At 54.4% G+C, this 17127-nt stretch overlaps 1 protein-coding gene across 6 annotated transcripts in view; it reads left to right on the top strand.

The window, feature by feature from the left end:
- The first annotated feature begins 54 nt into the window (after positions 1-54).
- Positions 55-17127, top strand: part of GAK (cyclin G associated kinase) — a 50716-nt gene continuing 33643 nt past the window's right edge. For 4 of the 6 annotated variants that reach the window (XM_060148973.1, XM_060148975.1, XM_060148976.1 and 1 more), the window contains exons 1-6: positions 55-298; positions 9988-10049; positions 10765-10824; positions 11728-11842; positions 14771-14913; positions 16975-17100. In XM_060148973.1, coding sequence (XP_060004956.1) covers positions 154-298; positions 9988-10049; positions 10765-10824; positions 11728-11842; positions 14771-14913; positions 16975-17100 — 651 coding nt within the window. In that variant the 5' untranslated portion in view covers positions 55-153. Of the gene's footprint in view, positions 299-9987; positions 10050-10764; positions 10825-11727; positions 11843-14066; positions 14309-14770; positions 14914-16974; positions 17101-17127 lie in introns of those variants that run through there. The other 2 variants (XM_060148977.1, XM_060148979.1) reach the window with 2 other exon arrangements.

The raw sequence follows: 17127 nt of genomic DNA on the forward strand, positions 1-17127 counted from the left end.
GCGCCGGCGCTCTTCCGGGCGGCGACGCGCTCCCGCCCCTGCGTCGCGGCGTCGGGCGGAAGCTGGTGCGGTTCGCGGCCGGCGGTTGCCGAGTGGACCCGGACGCGGCTGGACGCCGAGCCCTCTGTCCGGCGCCCGCCGCGGGCCGCCACCATGTCGCTGCTGCAGTCTGCGCTCGACTTCCTGGCCGGCCCGGGCTCCCTGGGTGGTGCTGCCGGCCGCGACCAGACTGATTTCGTGGGGCAGACAGTGGAGATGGGCGAGCTGCGGCTGCGGGTGCGGCGGGTCCTGGCCGAAGGTGAAGCCGGGGCCGGTGGCATGGGCCCGGCCGGGGGAGGGTCAGGGCCGGGGGAGAATGGCCGCGGCGGGGAGGGTCACGGCCGGCCGGGAGGCCACTGCTGAGGGTGAGGCCGGCCTAGGGTTGGGCACTTCCTTGTCGGAGGCTTGGGGTCAGGCCGGGGCAAGGTAGTCTTGGCGGCAGGTGTGGGCTGACCCGCGGCCGGAGCGGAGGCTGTGGCGGCGGGAAGGAATGGTGGGCAGGCGGGGCCTGGAGCGAGTGGCCACAGTAGAGGCGGAGCGAGGGGGCCCCGCACGGCTGAAGGCTGGAGTCCGGAGGCGGGCGGTGCGGCGGCGTGGGTCTAAGTCGTGGTCCTTCCCTCGCATGGAGGGCGGTAGTGGGGCAGTGGACGTAGGGCTGGCCCTCCTCGGGTGACAGGAACTCCGGCGTGGGTGACCGCAGTCCTACCCTCCTTGGGTGTTGGGACAGACAGCAACGCAGTGTCCGGTAGCCGGGCTTCCTCTCTTACGACCTGAGCGTCCCCCTCCCCGACCTCTGTGTGAGATCCCACGGAAGTTACTGCAAGCTGAGCCAACAGGTGTGATCGGAACAGAACCTTGCAGGGTGGGCTGGTCCATCTTTAGTCGGCTGTGTTTCCGCGTGCTCTCTCTAGCTTCCTGAACGTCCTCTCCCTTCTTCACCCAGAATTTATCACCAATGTTGGCGCAGTCCTAGTTCCTCATCTGGGTTTTTCTGTTCTGTCTGGCATGGCAGATTTCCCTGGCCCTGGTGCTCACCAGCTAAACACAGTTGGCTTTGGGGCCGGTGCTGAAGCAGAACTGTATCCCCTGCGTTAGCACTCCTGCTTCTACTTGTGCTGCATTTGAGGTGGGAAACTGGCTGACTGTTCTGGTGCCCTCATTCCTAAAGGCCTGAGGTGATGTTCTGGCCTTAGCATCAGAACACACTTTTTCTCCACTGTCAGAAACGAAGAGATTTTGGGTGTGATTTAGTGAGAAAACATCAGGCTCTTCTTTCAGAGGTAGGGGCCAGTATCTCTAGTAATGAGAGTTCCCCCAGATCAATTCACTTATTCTGAAAATACCAGGCAAGTATTTTGATTCTTTTAAGAAATTCACAGTGGACGGTACATGGTTTCTGCCTTGTGGAAGTTCAAGTAAGACACAGGCTTTGATGACCAAAGGACAGCGCAGTGCAGGGGATCCTCTGGGTGGATAGACAGTGGGCACAGCTGAGGTGGGAGGGTAAGGATGCACCCCTGCTGGGTGCAGTGGCAGGGCCAGGGGGAGGAGGGGTGGGATGGGAGGTGGGTCACGGAGAGAAGGAAGCTCTTGCCTGTGGCTTAACACCCAGGATGAAGAACAAGGATAGGGGAGCAGCCACTGTGGCTGTGCAGAGCACCTGTTCCCTTTGCTCTCTGGGCATGTCAGGAGCTGAAAGTCACCACTGCGATTAGCAACTGTAGATTTCCTCCCCTTAACCTGAACTGGCAGCTCACAGCTTCTGAAGCTTGTGAAGCCTTTTTCTGAACTGGAATGGTAAGAAACCTGTATGAAGTCGCTCACATAAAATAGCAACCTTAGAACATAAGCTGTGGGAAATCAGGCTGCCTTGCATAAATATGGGGAAGGTCCCGAACCCAAAACCCTTGGGTACCTATGTTGACAATTCCAGAATTCTTCAGGTTTTAGAAAGATAGTGTATCCTGTATGTCCTGGGATGCTGCCGCAGGAGTTGGGAAAGTGTCACATAATCAAGTGTGTTACTATTATCTATAATTAAATAAGCAAGCATCCTCACTGTGGGATAATTAAGTCTTCAAATAGCCTCACATCATTTCATGTCAGGTGTTGCCCCAGGTGAGTTTATAATAGATCAGATTTTGCTATCAAATGATTTAGGGAAAAAACATTGGTTTTCATAGCTTTTTGGAATTTGCACTTGTCTGAAATGGGTTATTGGGCAGAATGGTGGGTCGGGTGATCCAGATAGCTTTCTAACCTTTTCAAAATTTGTTCTAAATTTTCACTTTCTTAAAGCAAATTACTGGGAGTTCCCACAACGTCAGAGATGCCTAGTCCAAGTGGGCTTCAGGATACGTCCTGCGTGTCTTCTTGTTTCGGATTCTGCATGCTCATGCTTCCTTCTGCCAGAAAGGATAACGGGGATGGATCGCTACTGCTTAGGAGCATTTGGTCCCTCGGGCAGCCCAGCTCTGTAGGGCTGCTTTGCTCTGTGGACTCACTCCCGTGAGATGGGCTCTTCTCTGCCGGGGAGGGTTCCGAGGGGACGTTTCCTCTTCGGACACTGCAGAGCACAGATAGCCAGGATCTTTGCAGCAGGGGCTTAGGCTCGGTGGCCGGTTGTGGCCATCGGGACGAGGTGGCCCACGTCTTGTGCCTGAGTGATCGCCCTCTCAGCTGGCCCACCCGACCCTTCACTGGCACGTTGGCAGCTTTAAGGTCAGCCTTTAACCGTGGTGATAGCACCCAGCATAAAGCGGTAATAATCACCATAGCAGGACTTATGGGGTCCTGGCTACTTGGGGGCACAGTCCCTGGTGCTTCATGTGGAGTGTGATCATGGTGGTGCTGAGGTCGGGGCCGTCGGGAGCTTGCCAGTGCCCCCGGGGGTGATGGTGGAGTCGGGCGGCAGCTCAGGGGAGGCTCTGGTCCCAGGAAAAGCCTGGGTCGTCTTAGGTGTGTCCCGGAGGGATAAGTGTCCAGAGGAAATGAAGGTAAGAGAAGCTGCTGGAGTGGTGCCGCTGGGGGGCCAGGTGGGAGCCGAGCGCGGAGGCGGCCACTGGCTTTGCCCTGCCTGCCCGCTGGGCGCCTGTGGTGCCAGGCCTGCGGTACTTCTCCAGTGCGTGTCTGTCTGCTGGCGCATGGGTGCCTGGAGCGGGACACTGGGGAGGTGGCCCTGGGGCCGGACACTTCGGGGGTGTCTTCCAGGGAGGGTCCTGGGATGGGGACATCTCCCTGCGGGGAGGTGCTCTCCTTCCTGCCTCTGCCAGGCCTGCTCGTCTCCAGAGGCACCGCCTGCCGTCTGCGTGAGCAGGCGTTTCTGTAGGGTAGGTAGTGATCACGTGTGTGCAGTGGAGCTCCTGGAATTCTGCTCTGTAGGAGTGTCTGCTTCTTACCAGCAATGCTGAGGGAAAACGTGTTAAGATCACCCGGCCTGCTTCCCATGCTGCTGCCCCACCTGGCCTGGTGCTTGCTGTCCTGCCAGCAGTGCCCCACCTCGCCTGCCCCTGTCTGTGACCCTGCGCTGTGGGAGGGACAGTCACCGGCCTCCTCGGAGGCCCTGCCGGACTCCAGCCTCCCCACATCCTCCTCATTGTAGTGGATAAAAGTGGTATCTGGTTCTGTTGGTCTGCGCTTCTCTGATGGGTGAGATTGAGCTTATTTCAGTGCCTGTTAGCCGTTCTGGCTCCCCTTCAGGAATTGCATGGCCACATGCTGTGCCTATTTTCTTTTATTAAAAATAATTTGAATTGCGTCCTTCACCCGGGGGGATGCAGACTGCAGGTGCTGTGACAGATGCGCGCACCTGTGCAGCAGATGGCTGTGCAGAAAGTTGCCACCCCAGAAAGCCTCTGCGCCCCAGTCCCCCTCCCGGCCAGGCACTTGCTGGCTCTGAGTCCCCTCTTCTGGGACAGCGTGTCTCTGGCGTCGCGCCCGGGTGCTCTCACCGGCGGCTTCATGGTTTTGAAGTTCGGTTCCCTTTTCTGCTGCAGTTTGCTGTCCCTCCCCTGCCATGGACCTTTGGGTGTTCCCATTTGGGGCTATTGTGAATAAAGTTGTCAACGACATTTTTTATGAAGTTTTTGTATGTTTTCCTTTCTCTTGGGTAAAATGCCCAGGAGTGGAGTGCGGGCTTCTGGGTGGGATGTAGGGTTAGCTTCAGATGAAATGGCCAAACCCTCTCCACCGTGGCTGCACCAACTTCTGCCCCACCAGCTCGTGAGCGCCTATCGTTGTGGTTATACCCGTTCTCGAGAGGGTGTAGTGGTCAAATCTGCATTTTCCCCGTGATACTGTCCAACACCTTTTCACCCGCTTATTAGCCAATCGTGTATCTTTTCTGTGTGTGAAATGTTTGTTAAAATCTTTTTTCCATTTTTTATTGGGCAGGAGTTGTGGGAGTTTCTTATTATTCTGGATCTGAGTCCTGTTTTTATATAATACACGCACACACGCACGCGCACGCACGCACGTGCACCCCCCCCCATATGTGGGGAAGAGGAGGTCAGCCGTTTCCCGATTACAGAACATACACGGTAATGACTGTGTAGGGCACTGTCTTAGCAGTGCCCAACATGGCATTCCTTCATGCGTTTTATACGCTAGTGTTACTATTTTTACGTAGACTTTTAATTTTGAGGTCATCATAGACTTATGTGCAGTTGTAAGAAAAGGTACGGAGAGGTCTGCGTACACTGCCCGTTCCCGCTGTGGCAGCATCTGGAAAAACTGGAGTTGCCATCACAACCAGGATTGCATGTGTCCATCCCCACAAGGGTCCCTCGTGCCTTTCACAGCCAGATGCCCCTCCTGGACCCCTGGAAAGCACTAATCTGTCCTCCTCTGTAATTTGTCCTTTGAAGAATGCTGTATAAGCGAAATCACACATCGTGTAGCCTCTTGGAATTGGCTTTTTTCACTCCGCATGATTGTCTGGGGAGCCATCCAGGTTGTTGTGTCTGTAACTAGTTCCTTTTTATTTCTGCAGAGCACTCCGTGGTGTGGATGTACCGTAGTTTGCTCAGCCATTCACCCACTGAGGCACATCTGGGTGGTTCCAGGTTTTTTGGTTATTTGAAATACAGCTGCTATAAACATTCGTGTACAGGTTTTTGTGTGGCTGTGTTTTCATTTTTCTGGAATAAATGCCCAGGTGCTGGGTCACATGGCAGTTGCATGTTTTGTTTTTAGAAAACTACCAACCGTTTTCCAGAGCGGCTGTGCTCTTTTCACATTCCCATCAGCAGTGGCTGAGTGTCTTAGTCTGCTCGGGCTGCTGTACAAACTGCAGGCAAGGTGGTGTGAACAACAAGTTCATTTTCATTATTTTGGAGGCTTGGAGTCTGAGACCAAGGTGCTGGCAGGGTCTCTGGTGAGGTCTTTTCCCTCGGCTGTTCTGGTGTCTCCTCTTCTTCTAAGGACTCTAGTCCTGTTGGGTCAGGGCTTTAACTTTATCTATCTCCCTAAATGCCCTCCCTAAATGCCTCTCCCTAAATGTATCTCCAGATACAGTCGCATTGGGGGCGGTTAGAGCTTCAACACATGACTTCTGGGGGGACACAGCTGAGTCCATTACAAAGCGTGATGAGTTTCTCTGAGTCTTTGCCAGTATTTTGTGTTGTGTTTTCATTTGATCATTCAGCAGGTGTGTAGTGGTAGCTCATTGGGGCTTTAATTTGCGTTTCCCTAAAGGCTAAGGCCGTGCTTATTTCCACCTCCCACCCTCATAGGAGAAACGTCTCTGTGCCTTCTGCCTATTTTCGAATCGTCTTTCGTTGCTGAGTTTTGAGAGCTCGTTGTATGTTGTAGGTACGAGTCCACTGTCAGATGTGGTTTGCAAGTGTTTTCTCTCAGGCTGCAGCTTGTCTTCCAGCTTCTGAACAGGGTCTGTTGTGGATCTAAAGCTTTAACTTGCAGGAATCTATTCTATCACTTTTCCTTCCTGAATCCTGCTTTTGCTGTCAAGTCTGAGAACTCTTTGCCAAGCTCTGCGTCTCCAGGATTTCTCTCCTGTGCTGTCTCATGGTTTTGCATTTGTATGCTCTGAGTTGATTGTTGTGTAAGGTGTAAAGTTTAGATTGAAGTTCTTTGTTTTGCCTGGAGCTGTCCAATTGCTCCAGCACCATTTATTGAAAAAACAGTGCTTCTAACATGGAATTGCTTTTGCATCTTTGTCAGAAATCATTTGGGCATATTCGTGGGGTTCTATTTCTGGGGTTTTTCTCTTTTGTTCTGTTGCTCTGGCCCTCCACCAGTGCCACACGGTCTTGATTACTGTAGCTATACCACAAAATTTGAAATTGGGTTTTTTTTTAAATAGGAAAAATTTCAAAAATGCAGAAAAGTAGAAAGAATAACAACAGAACAGACACCTTTGTCCCTGCTCTCCAGAATGAATAAACGGTGGCTTTTTAAAAAGTCGTGTTTGGTTCCAGACTTTTTCTAAACAGTGACGCATCACAGATGTTGTTAAGGGTTCTGTTGACCCCCTACCCCTGGTTGCATTTCTCTGTTTCTCTGCAGAGGCAGCCGCCACCATGAATTTACGGCATGTGCTTCCTGCTCATCTCTTGTTTCCTCTGCATGTGCTGTGTTCACAGACAATGCATAGTCCTGCTTTTCGGGGTGTTAAATACAATACAAGTGACTGTGTTGTTGTTTATTTTAAAATTTTATTTATTTTATTTATTTATTTTTGGCTGCATTGGGTCTTCGTTGCTGTGCGTGGGCTTTCTCTAGTTGCAGTGAGCGGGGGCTACTCTGTTGCCGTGCGCGGGCTTCTCATTGTGTGGCTTCTCTTGTTGCGGAGCATGGGCTCTAGGTGCGCAGGCTTCAGTAGTTGTGGCACGCGGGCTCAGTAGTTGTGTCTCGTGGACTCTAGAGCACAGGCTCAGTAGTTGTGGCGCACGGGCTTAGTTGCTCCACAGCATGTGGGATTTTCGCCGGACCAGGGCTAGAACCCATGTCCCCTGCATTGGCAGGCGGATTCTTAACCACTGCGCCACCAGGGAAGCCCGTGACTGTGTTTTAATAGCTGAAGAGTTTGTTGTCGTGATCTCATTTGCTCGGCATACATTTCCGATTGCCCACTATATGTCAGACTCTGTCCTAAGTGCTGGTGACACGAACAAGCTGGATGACATTTCTGCCTACTGAGCTTTCAGCCTAGTGGGAGAGACAGTAAACAGGTATCCAAATGAATGTGTAGTAGAGCGTCAGGTATTGGAAAGTGCTGGGAAGAAGGAAGGGCGTCGGGGATAGGCCGTGGCTGGGACAGGACTGAGCCAGGAAGGTGATGCAGAGCAGAGCCGGAGTGGCGAGAGGGGGAGCTGGGCCAGCGTCCGGGGCGAGGGTGCCTGTGCAGGGCTGTGGCGAGTGGAACGGCCCTGGGTAGCAGTGGGCTTGGTGTGCTGGAGGAAGCATGGTAGTGTGGGTGCGGCCGCAGCCAAGAGGACCAGTGCTGGGGCTGGGCAGAGGCCAGGAGATGTTCCAGAGGACCTGTGGCCTTGCTGCGGTGGCCCTTCGGTCCTGGAGGTTTTGGTAGTGTCCTTAGGATTGTTTGCTTTACGGTCTTAGCATCTGCAAGCAAGACCAGCTTTAGTTCTTCCTTTCTGACCTTTCTGCTCTTTATTTTTCTAGCTTTCTTTCACTGATTAGGCTCTCCAGCAAAATGTTGTATTGCGCTCTGAGAGCAGCAGACATCCTTGTGTTGTTCTTGATCTTAGAAAGAAAACACTTTTTTGTGTGTGTGTGGTACGCGGGCCTCTCACTGTTGTGGCCTCTCCCATTGCGGAGCACAGGCTCCGGACGCGCAGGCTTAGCGGCCGTGGCTCACGGGCCCAGCTGCTCCGCGGCATGTGGGATCTTCCCGGACTGGGGCACGAACCCGTGTCCCCTGCATCGGCAGGCGGACTCTCAACCACTGCGCCACCAGGGAAGCCCTCATCTATTTTTTTATATTGACTTACTGTTTAATTTTATAACTGCTACGTTGAGATAAAAGTGACGTACAGTAACTCTGCATATATGTCAAAACACTTTAAATATGTCCCGTGTGTGTATATATATATATGTATATGTGCGTGTATGTATATGTCTGCATAGCTGTCATTGTCATCAAGGTGGTGAACAAACCCATCACCTCCACAATTTTCCTCCTTCCCTCACAGTCCTCTCCTCCCATCCTCGACCTCCAGGCCGCCGCTGACCTGCTTTTTGTTACTGTAGAGTAGTCTGTATTTTCTAGGCTCTCCTATAAATGAAATTGTGTGTACATACACATATACTCCTTTTTCCTGATTTTTGTTCTTCAGCATAATCGTTTTGAGAGTCATCCTGTTGCTGCATGTTAGCAATAGTTCCATCCTATTTGTTGGTGAGTCGTGTTCTGTGCAGGGATGATTGGTTTATCCATTCACTGTTGATGGACATGTGGGTTGTTTCCAGTTTGGGCAGTTACAAATGGGGCTGCTATGAACATTCGTGCACAAGTCCTTGTGTGGATGTGTGCTTTTATTTTTCCCGGGTAAATACTAGCAGTGTAATGACAGGGCTGTAGAGTTGGCATATGTTTAACTTTTAAAGAAATCTCCAAACTGTTTTCCAAAATGATGATACCATTCTGCATTCCCATGAGTGGTGTATAAGCGTGCAGTTGCTTCACACCTTAATCACTATTTGGTAGGTCGGTTTAAGAACTTTTAGATGTTCTGATAGGTGTATAGTAGTATCCTTGTTTACGTGTGCATTTCCCTGGTGGATAATGACACAACATTTTTCCATATGCTTACTTGCTAGCTATTTATCTTGGTTGAGTGTCTTTTCATATATTTTGCTCATTAAAATGTTGTTAAACTGAACTTTGGATTTTCTTTATATTTTCTGGATAGAGGTCCTTTGCCAGGTGTGTGATTTGCAAAGTCCAGTTAGGGGCTTGTCTTTCACCCTCTCAACAGTGTATTTCAGAAATCAGTAAAACCATTTTTAATGAAGTGCATTTATCATATTTTTCACTTATGGATCACACTTTTTTTTTTTATAGCTAAGAAATCTTTGCCTAACTTAGGGTTTGTAGAAATAAAGTTGATTTTTTTGTATGTTGCTCTTGCATCCCACAACCTTTCTATACTTATTTATTACTGATAGTAGCTTTTGGGGTGTAGGTATAAGCTTGTCTACATAGACAATCATGTTGTCTGCAAAGAAAAACATTTTTACTTCTTTTCAATCTGGATGCCATTTATTTCTTTTCTTGCCTGATTGCACTGGCCAGCACTTCCAGTGTGATACTGAATGGCAGTATCCCTGATCTTAGAGGGAAGCGTCTGGTCTTCCACTGCTGAGTGATGTTTGCTATGGGTCTTTCAGAGATGCCCTTCATCAGGTTGAGCAAGTTTCCTTCTGTTCCTAGTTTGCTGAGAGTTTTAAATTTCATAAGGAAATTTTCCATTGTAGGAAACTGGAAAAAGGTAAGCAAATGAAACTAAAAATAATTGAATTACATTGATTAAACCGACTCTGCTTAGTTGTGATGTATTATCCTTTTTTATATGTTGTTGAGTTTGATTTGTTAATATTTTATTTTATCTAGAATTAATGATTTGTTAAGACTTCTTTCATCCACATTCATGTGTGATACTAGTCTTTTATTTGTTTTCACAGGACTGGCCTCAGTTGTGTTGATTTTCCCGCATTGATCTCGCTCCTATGTTCATTCCCTTCCTTCCTGTGAAGCAGGGTATTTAGAAGGCAGTATTATATAAATCGGGGCCATCATTGTTGCAGAAAGCAAACTGCTAGCCACAAGTCCAGTTTGTGTTTTACTTAGTAAAGATATTTTTTTCCCATGCTGTTCAAACTTTATTTGAGACAGGGAAAGTTATTTTTAAAGCTTAATGTTAAATAAAATCATAGCACTGAACTGATGTCTATTTTTCTAATTTTCAGGAGGGTTTGCATTTGTGTATGAAGCTCAAGATCTGGGGAGTGGCAGAGAGTATGCGTTGAAGGTAATAAAGGGGGACAAACGCTTTTGTGGGTGTCGGTGTGTTTTAAAAGAAACAGGTCTCTAAGTGACAGTGTTTTCAGAGATTTATCCCTGTTCTTTAGTTTGTTTCTTTTTTGCAGTCTGTATCTATTTGTTTTACTTGTTTCTTCTGCTGGTGAAGCCTCAGCAGTTTTAGAGCACTGTAAAGCTGTGGTCTCCGACTTTGGGGCAGGGACTCAGCGGGCGGCCAGGGGAGGAGAGTCAGAACTGCCAAAGCAAGGGTTCCACGAATGCCGGGAGCTTGAAGGCCACTCGTGTAAAACAGCGTTCACAGTGTATCTATAAATAAGGGTCACGGGGGTGCGGTGGGAGGGGGCGTCCGGGCCACTTGGGGTGCTGGGCACGTGTGCTAGCTTGTCCTGAGGCTCGCAGAGGGCCTGTCTCGGGGGCGGCCGAGCTGGCGGTGTGCACTTGCACTCTGGCATCCAGAACTAGACCCACATCTCTCATTTTCCTCTAGTCTGTTTGGGGAAAAGCCTCCTACTTTTGGTTTTTCTTATGTCCTTGGATCATAAAGGCCCATTTCCAAGGGTCTGTAACCTCTGTCACATTTCTCTGCGGGTCAGATGTTAAAGCACAGGCGGGGGAGCCCTTAGATGCGTGGTGTGTGTTCTCTTGGGTACAGAGCACTAAGATAAAGCCTCTACTCTTCCCTCGTACGTTATTTCCTGATACAGAGATTACTGTCCAACGAAGAGGAGAAGAACAGAGCCATCATTCAGGAAGTGTGTTTCATGGTATCCTTTTCCTGGTCACGTGGAGGCCTGCGTCCAGCTGTGGTTGAGCACGGCCGAGAGGCTGCTCAGTGACGCCCTCTCCGTGTTGGCTTCCCTGGACTTACCTGCAGCGCGTGTCTAGTAGGAAGGAGTTCTCTTCCTTGTTCTTCACTCTCAGGGTGATGATAAGAAATCTGTACCCTTGGGAGTGTCGTCATTCCTGCTGAGAGGTCTCCCAGCCAGGGGTGGGCAGCCCCCTGCCTCTGCCCTTCTGCCTGTCCTTCGTGACCTGGTGTGGCCCACGGTGCCTGGCCAGCAGCTGTGCCCCCAGCCCCTCGCCAGGCCTGGTTCCCATGGGCCTCTGTGTCGCTTCTGATCAGCCCCCCGAGTCCCTCTCGCCCTGCCCAGAGCTCGCGGGCCCCCCCGGGGCGTCCATGCATGGCGCGTCGGTCTGTGGGGCTGGCGCTGCTCTGCTCTCCACTCGCGCACGTGCTCTCCTGGAACTGGGGTCTTCCCTTTGCTGTCAGAATCTGTTCTCTTCCGTCTCAAAGCTCTGTCCACTGTGAGCCTGCCGGCCGCCTGGGCCCAGGGTTCCTCCCCTCGCTGGGTTCCCGGTAGCCTCGTTCACCTTCACAGCCTTGTGCGTGCCACGCCCTCCGCCTGCTGTCCTGGCCGGCCTGCGGTCAGGTGCGTGGCCAGCGTGGTGGGGGTCTTTGTCCCCACCTTCCCTCCCGCTCCCCCTCCTGCCTGCGTCTTCCTGCAGTCCTGGCTGCCCCCCACCTGCTTGCTGTCCTCTTCTGGCTCTGACGCGGCGAGATTGCAGGCTAATTGCATTCACTGTTCTGACCTTAGTGTCTTAATGTTATGTATATATTGTTTTAAACGTGCAGACTTACGCATTCTCCTTTAACAAGACACCTGCAGAAAAAACTTTCAGGCCACGCAAATATTGTCCAGTTTTGTTCTGCAGCGTCGATAGGAAAAGAGGAGTCAGACACCGGGCAGGCCGAGTTCCTGCTGCTCATGGAACTCTGCCGAGGTGAGGTTCCAGTGGCTCGGGACCGCCCAGCAGTCGAGAGATGCTCCCGGGTCTTCTCTCCCGGAGACACGGTGGCTGTCCCGGAGAGAGCATGGCTCGCTGTCCGGCGGGAGCTCTTTGAGAGGCTGCATCCCCCCTCATCCCTGCGCTGGGCGTGGGGGCAGAGATGGGTCTGAGAAAGGGGTGGAGGCGTGCTGTCAGGGCTCTCGGGCAGCAGGAAGCCGCCTCAGTCGGGAAGCGGTCAGGTGAGGCCGGGGAGGTGGGCTTGAGCGGCTGCGCCGTCCTGAGGCTGCGACCTCACCTGCGTCGAGGTGGTCACACTTGCACTTGCTGTGTTCTGAAAGGAGGACTCCTGTGTCCACTTAAGGCAGCGGAGAGCCCATGCCTTCCAGAGAGTTCTAGGGGCTCAGCCTCTGTCTGTGGCGGAAGCAGGCCCCCCGCCTGGAGGGTCGGGCTCGGCTCGTCCCCGCACTGAGCACCTGCCCCGTGCTGGACCCGTGTGGGCAAAAGAGCGGGAGCGAGGTGGCCAGAGCCCGTTCTGGGGCTCGTGGATGGAAGGGGCAGGGCAGGACTCCTGAGGTCCGGCAGGCGTAGAGGACTGGCTGTGGGGCCCGGAGTTGGGGCAGGGGCCGCCAGACGTCCTGCTTGTCCATCGGTCGCAGGCAGCGCATGTGGGGCCGCCACGAGGCCAGGGGAGAGTGAGGGAGACTGCGGCAGGCGGCTACCCAGGAGGGAAGCAACCCCAGGGGTCACTGCCCCCAAGGAGTGTCCCAGGAGGAGGAGTGGGGGGCCGTGAGTGCAGGAGTCATGCTGCAAAGAAGAGCAGAGACGGGGTGTCGGGGCTGCTGGGGAGGGGGTGCTGTGGACTGCAGCCGGGAGCCAAGGTGCACAGGATCCCCGCCCCGAGCGAGCGGAGGAGGACGGGGGTCCCCATCCTGAGCAGATAAGGCAGAACCTGGAGCGCACAGCGCTTTCCGACGGGGTGGCGTGGGAGTGCCGGGCTCCGGCCAGGAGCGGCGTTGAGATGCAGCCACGTGCTGGCTCCTCGGTTCCCACAGCTGGTGAGTGCCGACCCGCCCAGCCCAGGTCTGGCGCCCGGTTCTCCCACTTAGCGGATGGTTGGCGTCGCTGGGTTCTACCTGCAAGAGGCCTCGTGCTCACTGAAGACAGCGTCACGTGGGAGCTTGTGAAGCAGGGTCCTCTCCTGCGAGCCTGCTGCGCCCACGTGGTGCCCCCACGTTCACACGCGCCCTCTGGAAGGCTCCCAATGCGCGGGGGCGGCGGGGGCCGCGCGGGTCCCACAGGACCCTCTCTGGGCCCTTGGTGTCCCCGGAGAGCCGAGGTTCATGTACAGCGCTCCCCGCTTGTCGTTCAGCCGCTCGCTGCGCCTTGGCGTTGCTTTGATCTTGGGTTTGGAGGCCGTGGGCGCCTTTCACGAGTGCGGGCCTGCGGGTGGCGCCTGAGGCGGGGGCGGCCCCAACGCGGCGACCTCGGCGAGTACACCAGTCTTGGCGGTGCTGCCGGGACTACCCATCTGGGCCAGCGCGCGAGGCCCAGGTTGAGCACTAGGCATGGCGGTGGCAGCTCCCGGCGACGCAGGGTCTTTGGGAGTGGTGGGGGAGGGGCACGTGGGCACCAGTTCCACTGAAGGTTGGTCTGGTGGTGGCCACCCTGGATACATGCCCCAGGAGCCCCCATCCCTTCCTGGGACCCCAGCTTTGTCCTCCGCGGTGCCCTCTCAGCCGCTGTGCCACCTACAAAATTATCTTTAGAAAGACCGCTCTTGATTCTCATGGGACGCCAGAGGCCAGCGAACCCTGACCTTGTGCATGCTCCGGCTCGTCCCCGCTGCCCCAGACAGCCTGGCGGTCACTCTGTCATCCCTGCTCTAGACCCCTCGCAACACCTCATGGGGCCTGTGCCCTGTCTGCGTCTTGGGGGTTGGCGGTCTGTTCCTGAGGGCCCCATCGCCCCTTGGGGCTCCATCTCTACTGTGGGCCCCCTGCCCCCGCTGAGGGTTAGGGTTAGGGCACAGCACAGACAGAGCCCAGCCCCAGTCCAGAGTCAGGGTGGGGAAGGGCTGTGCAGCTGTGCCGGGAGCTGCAGGAGGGTGTGGCAGGGGCTTGGGAGCTGGCGGGTTGGCAGGAGGCAGGGTCGCAGGGCGAGGGGCTGAGTGCCGGTTGACTGTGGGGCCTGTAGATGTGGTGGCGCCCTTGCAGCTGCATCGAGTGGACCGCAGGCCCTAGCGTGCGGAGCTGAGCTGTGGAGCGTGGCAGCCGAGGCAGCCTGAGGCCCGGACCAGGGAGGGGGCGGCCGTGGAGGCCAGCCCGGCAGAGACGGCACGCGGCACACAGTCGTGAAGGGAGCTGCCGCGGAGGGGACCGGCCGGCTTCACTGGTCTGGACTGCGGCCAGTTACAGCAGGACTGGGGCCTGGGCCTCAGAGACAGGAAGGCACAGCCTTGAGGTGGGCGTCCTGGGGCCTGGGATGGGGGCCCAGAGCCTCGCTCTCCAAGTCTGTGCTCTTCCCACGCCGCACTCCTTGTTGTCTGCGTGTTCAGTGTGGAGATTTCTCCTTAACGGCGGAGGACCGTTGTTACCTAAGGAAACACGGTGATTATCTCCTTAGAGACATTCGGAAAGACATACGCACTCGTGGTTGTTTTTCTTGTAGCTTGCTGCGTCATGATGGGCTCCCAGGGTAGGAGGACTCTGCTGGTGGCTGGGCAGGCGCTCCCATGCAGGGCTCTGTGACTCACTGTGGCCCTGGTGGAGGTCGCACACTCCTCTGCGGGGCTTGGTGACCGCCGGAGGGCGGGGTAGCCCCCCCCCCGCCCCCGGCCCGCGGTGGGCTTAGGAGGGCAGTGGGCCTGGGGCGGGCGTAGCCTTTACAGCTCTGTGGTGATGTGAATTTAATTGTCTCTTTTAGGGCAGCTGGTGGAATTTTTAAAGAAAATTGAATCTAAAGGTCCGCTCTCGTGCGATACCGTCCTGAAGATATTCTATCAGACGTGCAGGGCGGTGCAGCACATGCACAGACAAAAGCCACCCATCATCCACAGAGACCTCAAGGTACCGCCTTCACGCTCGCGCTGCGGGACAGGAGCCCTCCGCCCAGATGAAGGCCTCTTGCTCTGCTGGGTGTCGTCGCCCGCGTGGGTGTGCTCGGGGGCCCGGGGGCCCAGTGTGGCGCCAGGGGGAGGTGGCCGCCCCCCTGGGCTGCGCTCGCCGCCGCCCTTCCCTCACCCGCCTTGGGGCAGGGGCGCTGCTGCCTGGTGCGGGCGCAGGGGTGCTGGCGCGCCCGTCCCAGCGCGCGGGACCCGTGTGTGCGTGGGGCTGCCCTTTGGCATTTTGCCGCCTGGCCGGGGGCTTGGTGATTTTGCCTTTTCCTGATTAATGATGCTGAACGCTTCTGCCACGTTCATAGTCATCAGTGCTCTTATTCCCCTCACTCTTCGGTTAAGTGGCTGTTTTCTCGCTGTTTTTCTGTTGTCTGTTGGTTTTATTTATTTATTTACGTTTGGCTGCGTTGGGTCTTCGTTGTTGCTGTGCGCGGGCTTTCTCTAGTTACGGCGAGTGGGGCTACTCTTTGTTGCGGTGCGCGGGCTTCTCACTGCGGTGGCTTCTCTTGTTGTGGAGCACGGGCTCTAGAGCGCAGGCTCAGTAGTTGTGGCGCACGGGCTTAGTTGCTCCGCGGCATGTGGGATCTTCCTGGACCAGGGCTCGAACCCGTGTCCCCTGCATTGGCAGCTGGATTCTTAACCACTGTGCCACGAGGGAAGTCCTGTTGGTTGGTTTTTGTACATTCTTACAACAGTCTTTTTTAAGTTACATGTGCTGCAAGTATTTTCTCCTGGTCCGTGGCCTGATTTTAGCAATAATCCAACATCCACAAAGCTAGTGCCCCGACTCTGACCATGGCTCAGGGTAGCAGCACACCAACCCCCTTCCCCACCTTCCCTGCCCCTCCTCAGTCCTACTTGCTAAAAAAACTGTAAAGCAGACCCCAGACGTGCCATTTCCCTCCCAGAAACTTCTGTACTACTTCCCTCATGTCCAATCTGTAGCCAGCCTTCCTGGTTTCCTTGCTGGTCTGGAGGAGTGCCGTCCTCAAGTGGGGGCGGGGCAGCTGTGTTTCTTCTCTGTCTCAGGAAAGTGAAAAACTAGAAGGCTGACACTAAAGAATCCGTGTCCGAGAGCTCAGCCTGAGTTGGGCTTCTCAGTGCCCGGGTCCGCGGCAGCCGGCCCCGCTGGGGGACTCCCTGCAAGTGCTCCCCGTGGATGGGAGTCCTCACGTGGTGCTCTGTGGAGGGGCAGGAAGGACACAGGGATGTACCAGACACGAGTGTCACGAGTGTCACTGGGAGCAGTTGTGCACTTGCGTCCTCTTCAGTATGATTTACCTTTTGCTCTTTGGGGCGTTTGGGACTGGAGTCCCACAGTCCATTTGCTCGGCGTCCAGACTTGGAGGCTGTCCATCTCGGGAGCCCACACCGAGTGGGGCCGGCAGACTGCAGATGTCCTGGCCACTGGGTCGAGCAGGTGTGGCTGGGTCAGTAAAGCTGCCCCTCACCTGGGTCACGGAATCCTGATCTTCTGACTTGTTTTGACCATTCGAAAAGTACAGCCCCGCTTAGCATGTGGGCTGGTGGTGGGACCTGGCTTATGGAGCCGTGGCTGGGTCTGTGCCTTCCCGTTAGGAGTGCAGTCTGGGTCCCTGTTGGTTTTGGATTTTAAAATTCATCGCATGTATTCACAGTTTCTGAATAAGAGGTCTTTTGTGTATCTTTTGTTAGATTTCTTCTTTAGTTATTGATGTGTTTGATTATTTTTAAATGGTATGTTCATTTTTTTTCATCTTCTAAGGTTTTTAAGAGCTTTCATTGTACATCCTACGTTACTAGGTCAAGTTATCTTTGATTTGTGGTGGATTTGAACTTCCGTTTGTGTTTCTGGGCATCCCATTTTGAGGTATATGCACCGACTTTGGTCAGAAAGAAGTGTCCCCAGGCCCAGAAGGCCTCCTGGCCGCTCTGCCTTCAGAGCGTCTCCCCACCGGGCGCCACACCCCATGCGTGCCCACGGTCCAGCCTGCACCCCGAGTTCATAAAGACCGTCTTTGGAACTTCGCAGGTTGAAAATTTGCTGCTCAGTAACCAGGGGACCATTAAGCTGTGCGACTTCGGCAGTGCCACGACCATATCGCACTACCCGGACTACAGCTGGAGCGCCCAGCGCCGGGCCCTGGTGGAGGAGGAGGTGAGTGCGGGCCGGGGCGGGGGGCCC

Source organism: Lagenorhynchus albirostris, chromosome 4, assembly GCF_949774975.1.
Source record: "Lagenorhynchus albirostris chromosome 4, mLagAlb1.1, whole genome shotgun sequence".
NCBI classification, from domain to species: domain Eukaryota; kingdom Metazoa; phylum Chordata; class Mammalia; order Artiodactyla; family Delphinidae; genus Lagenorhynchus; species Lagenorhynchus albirostris.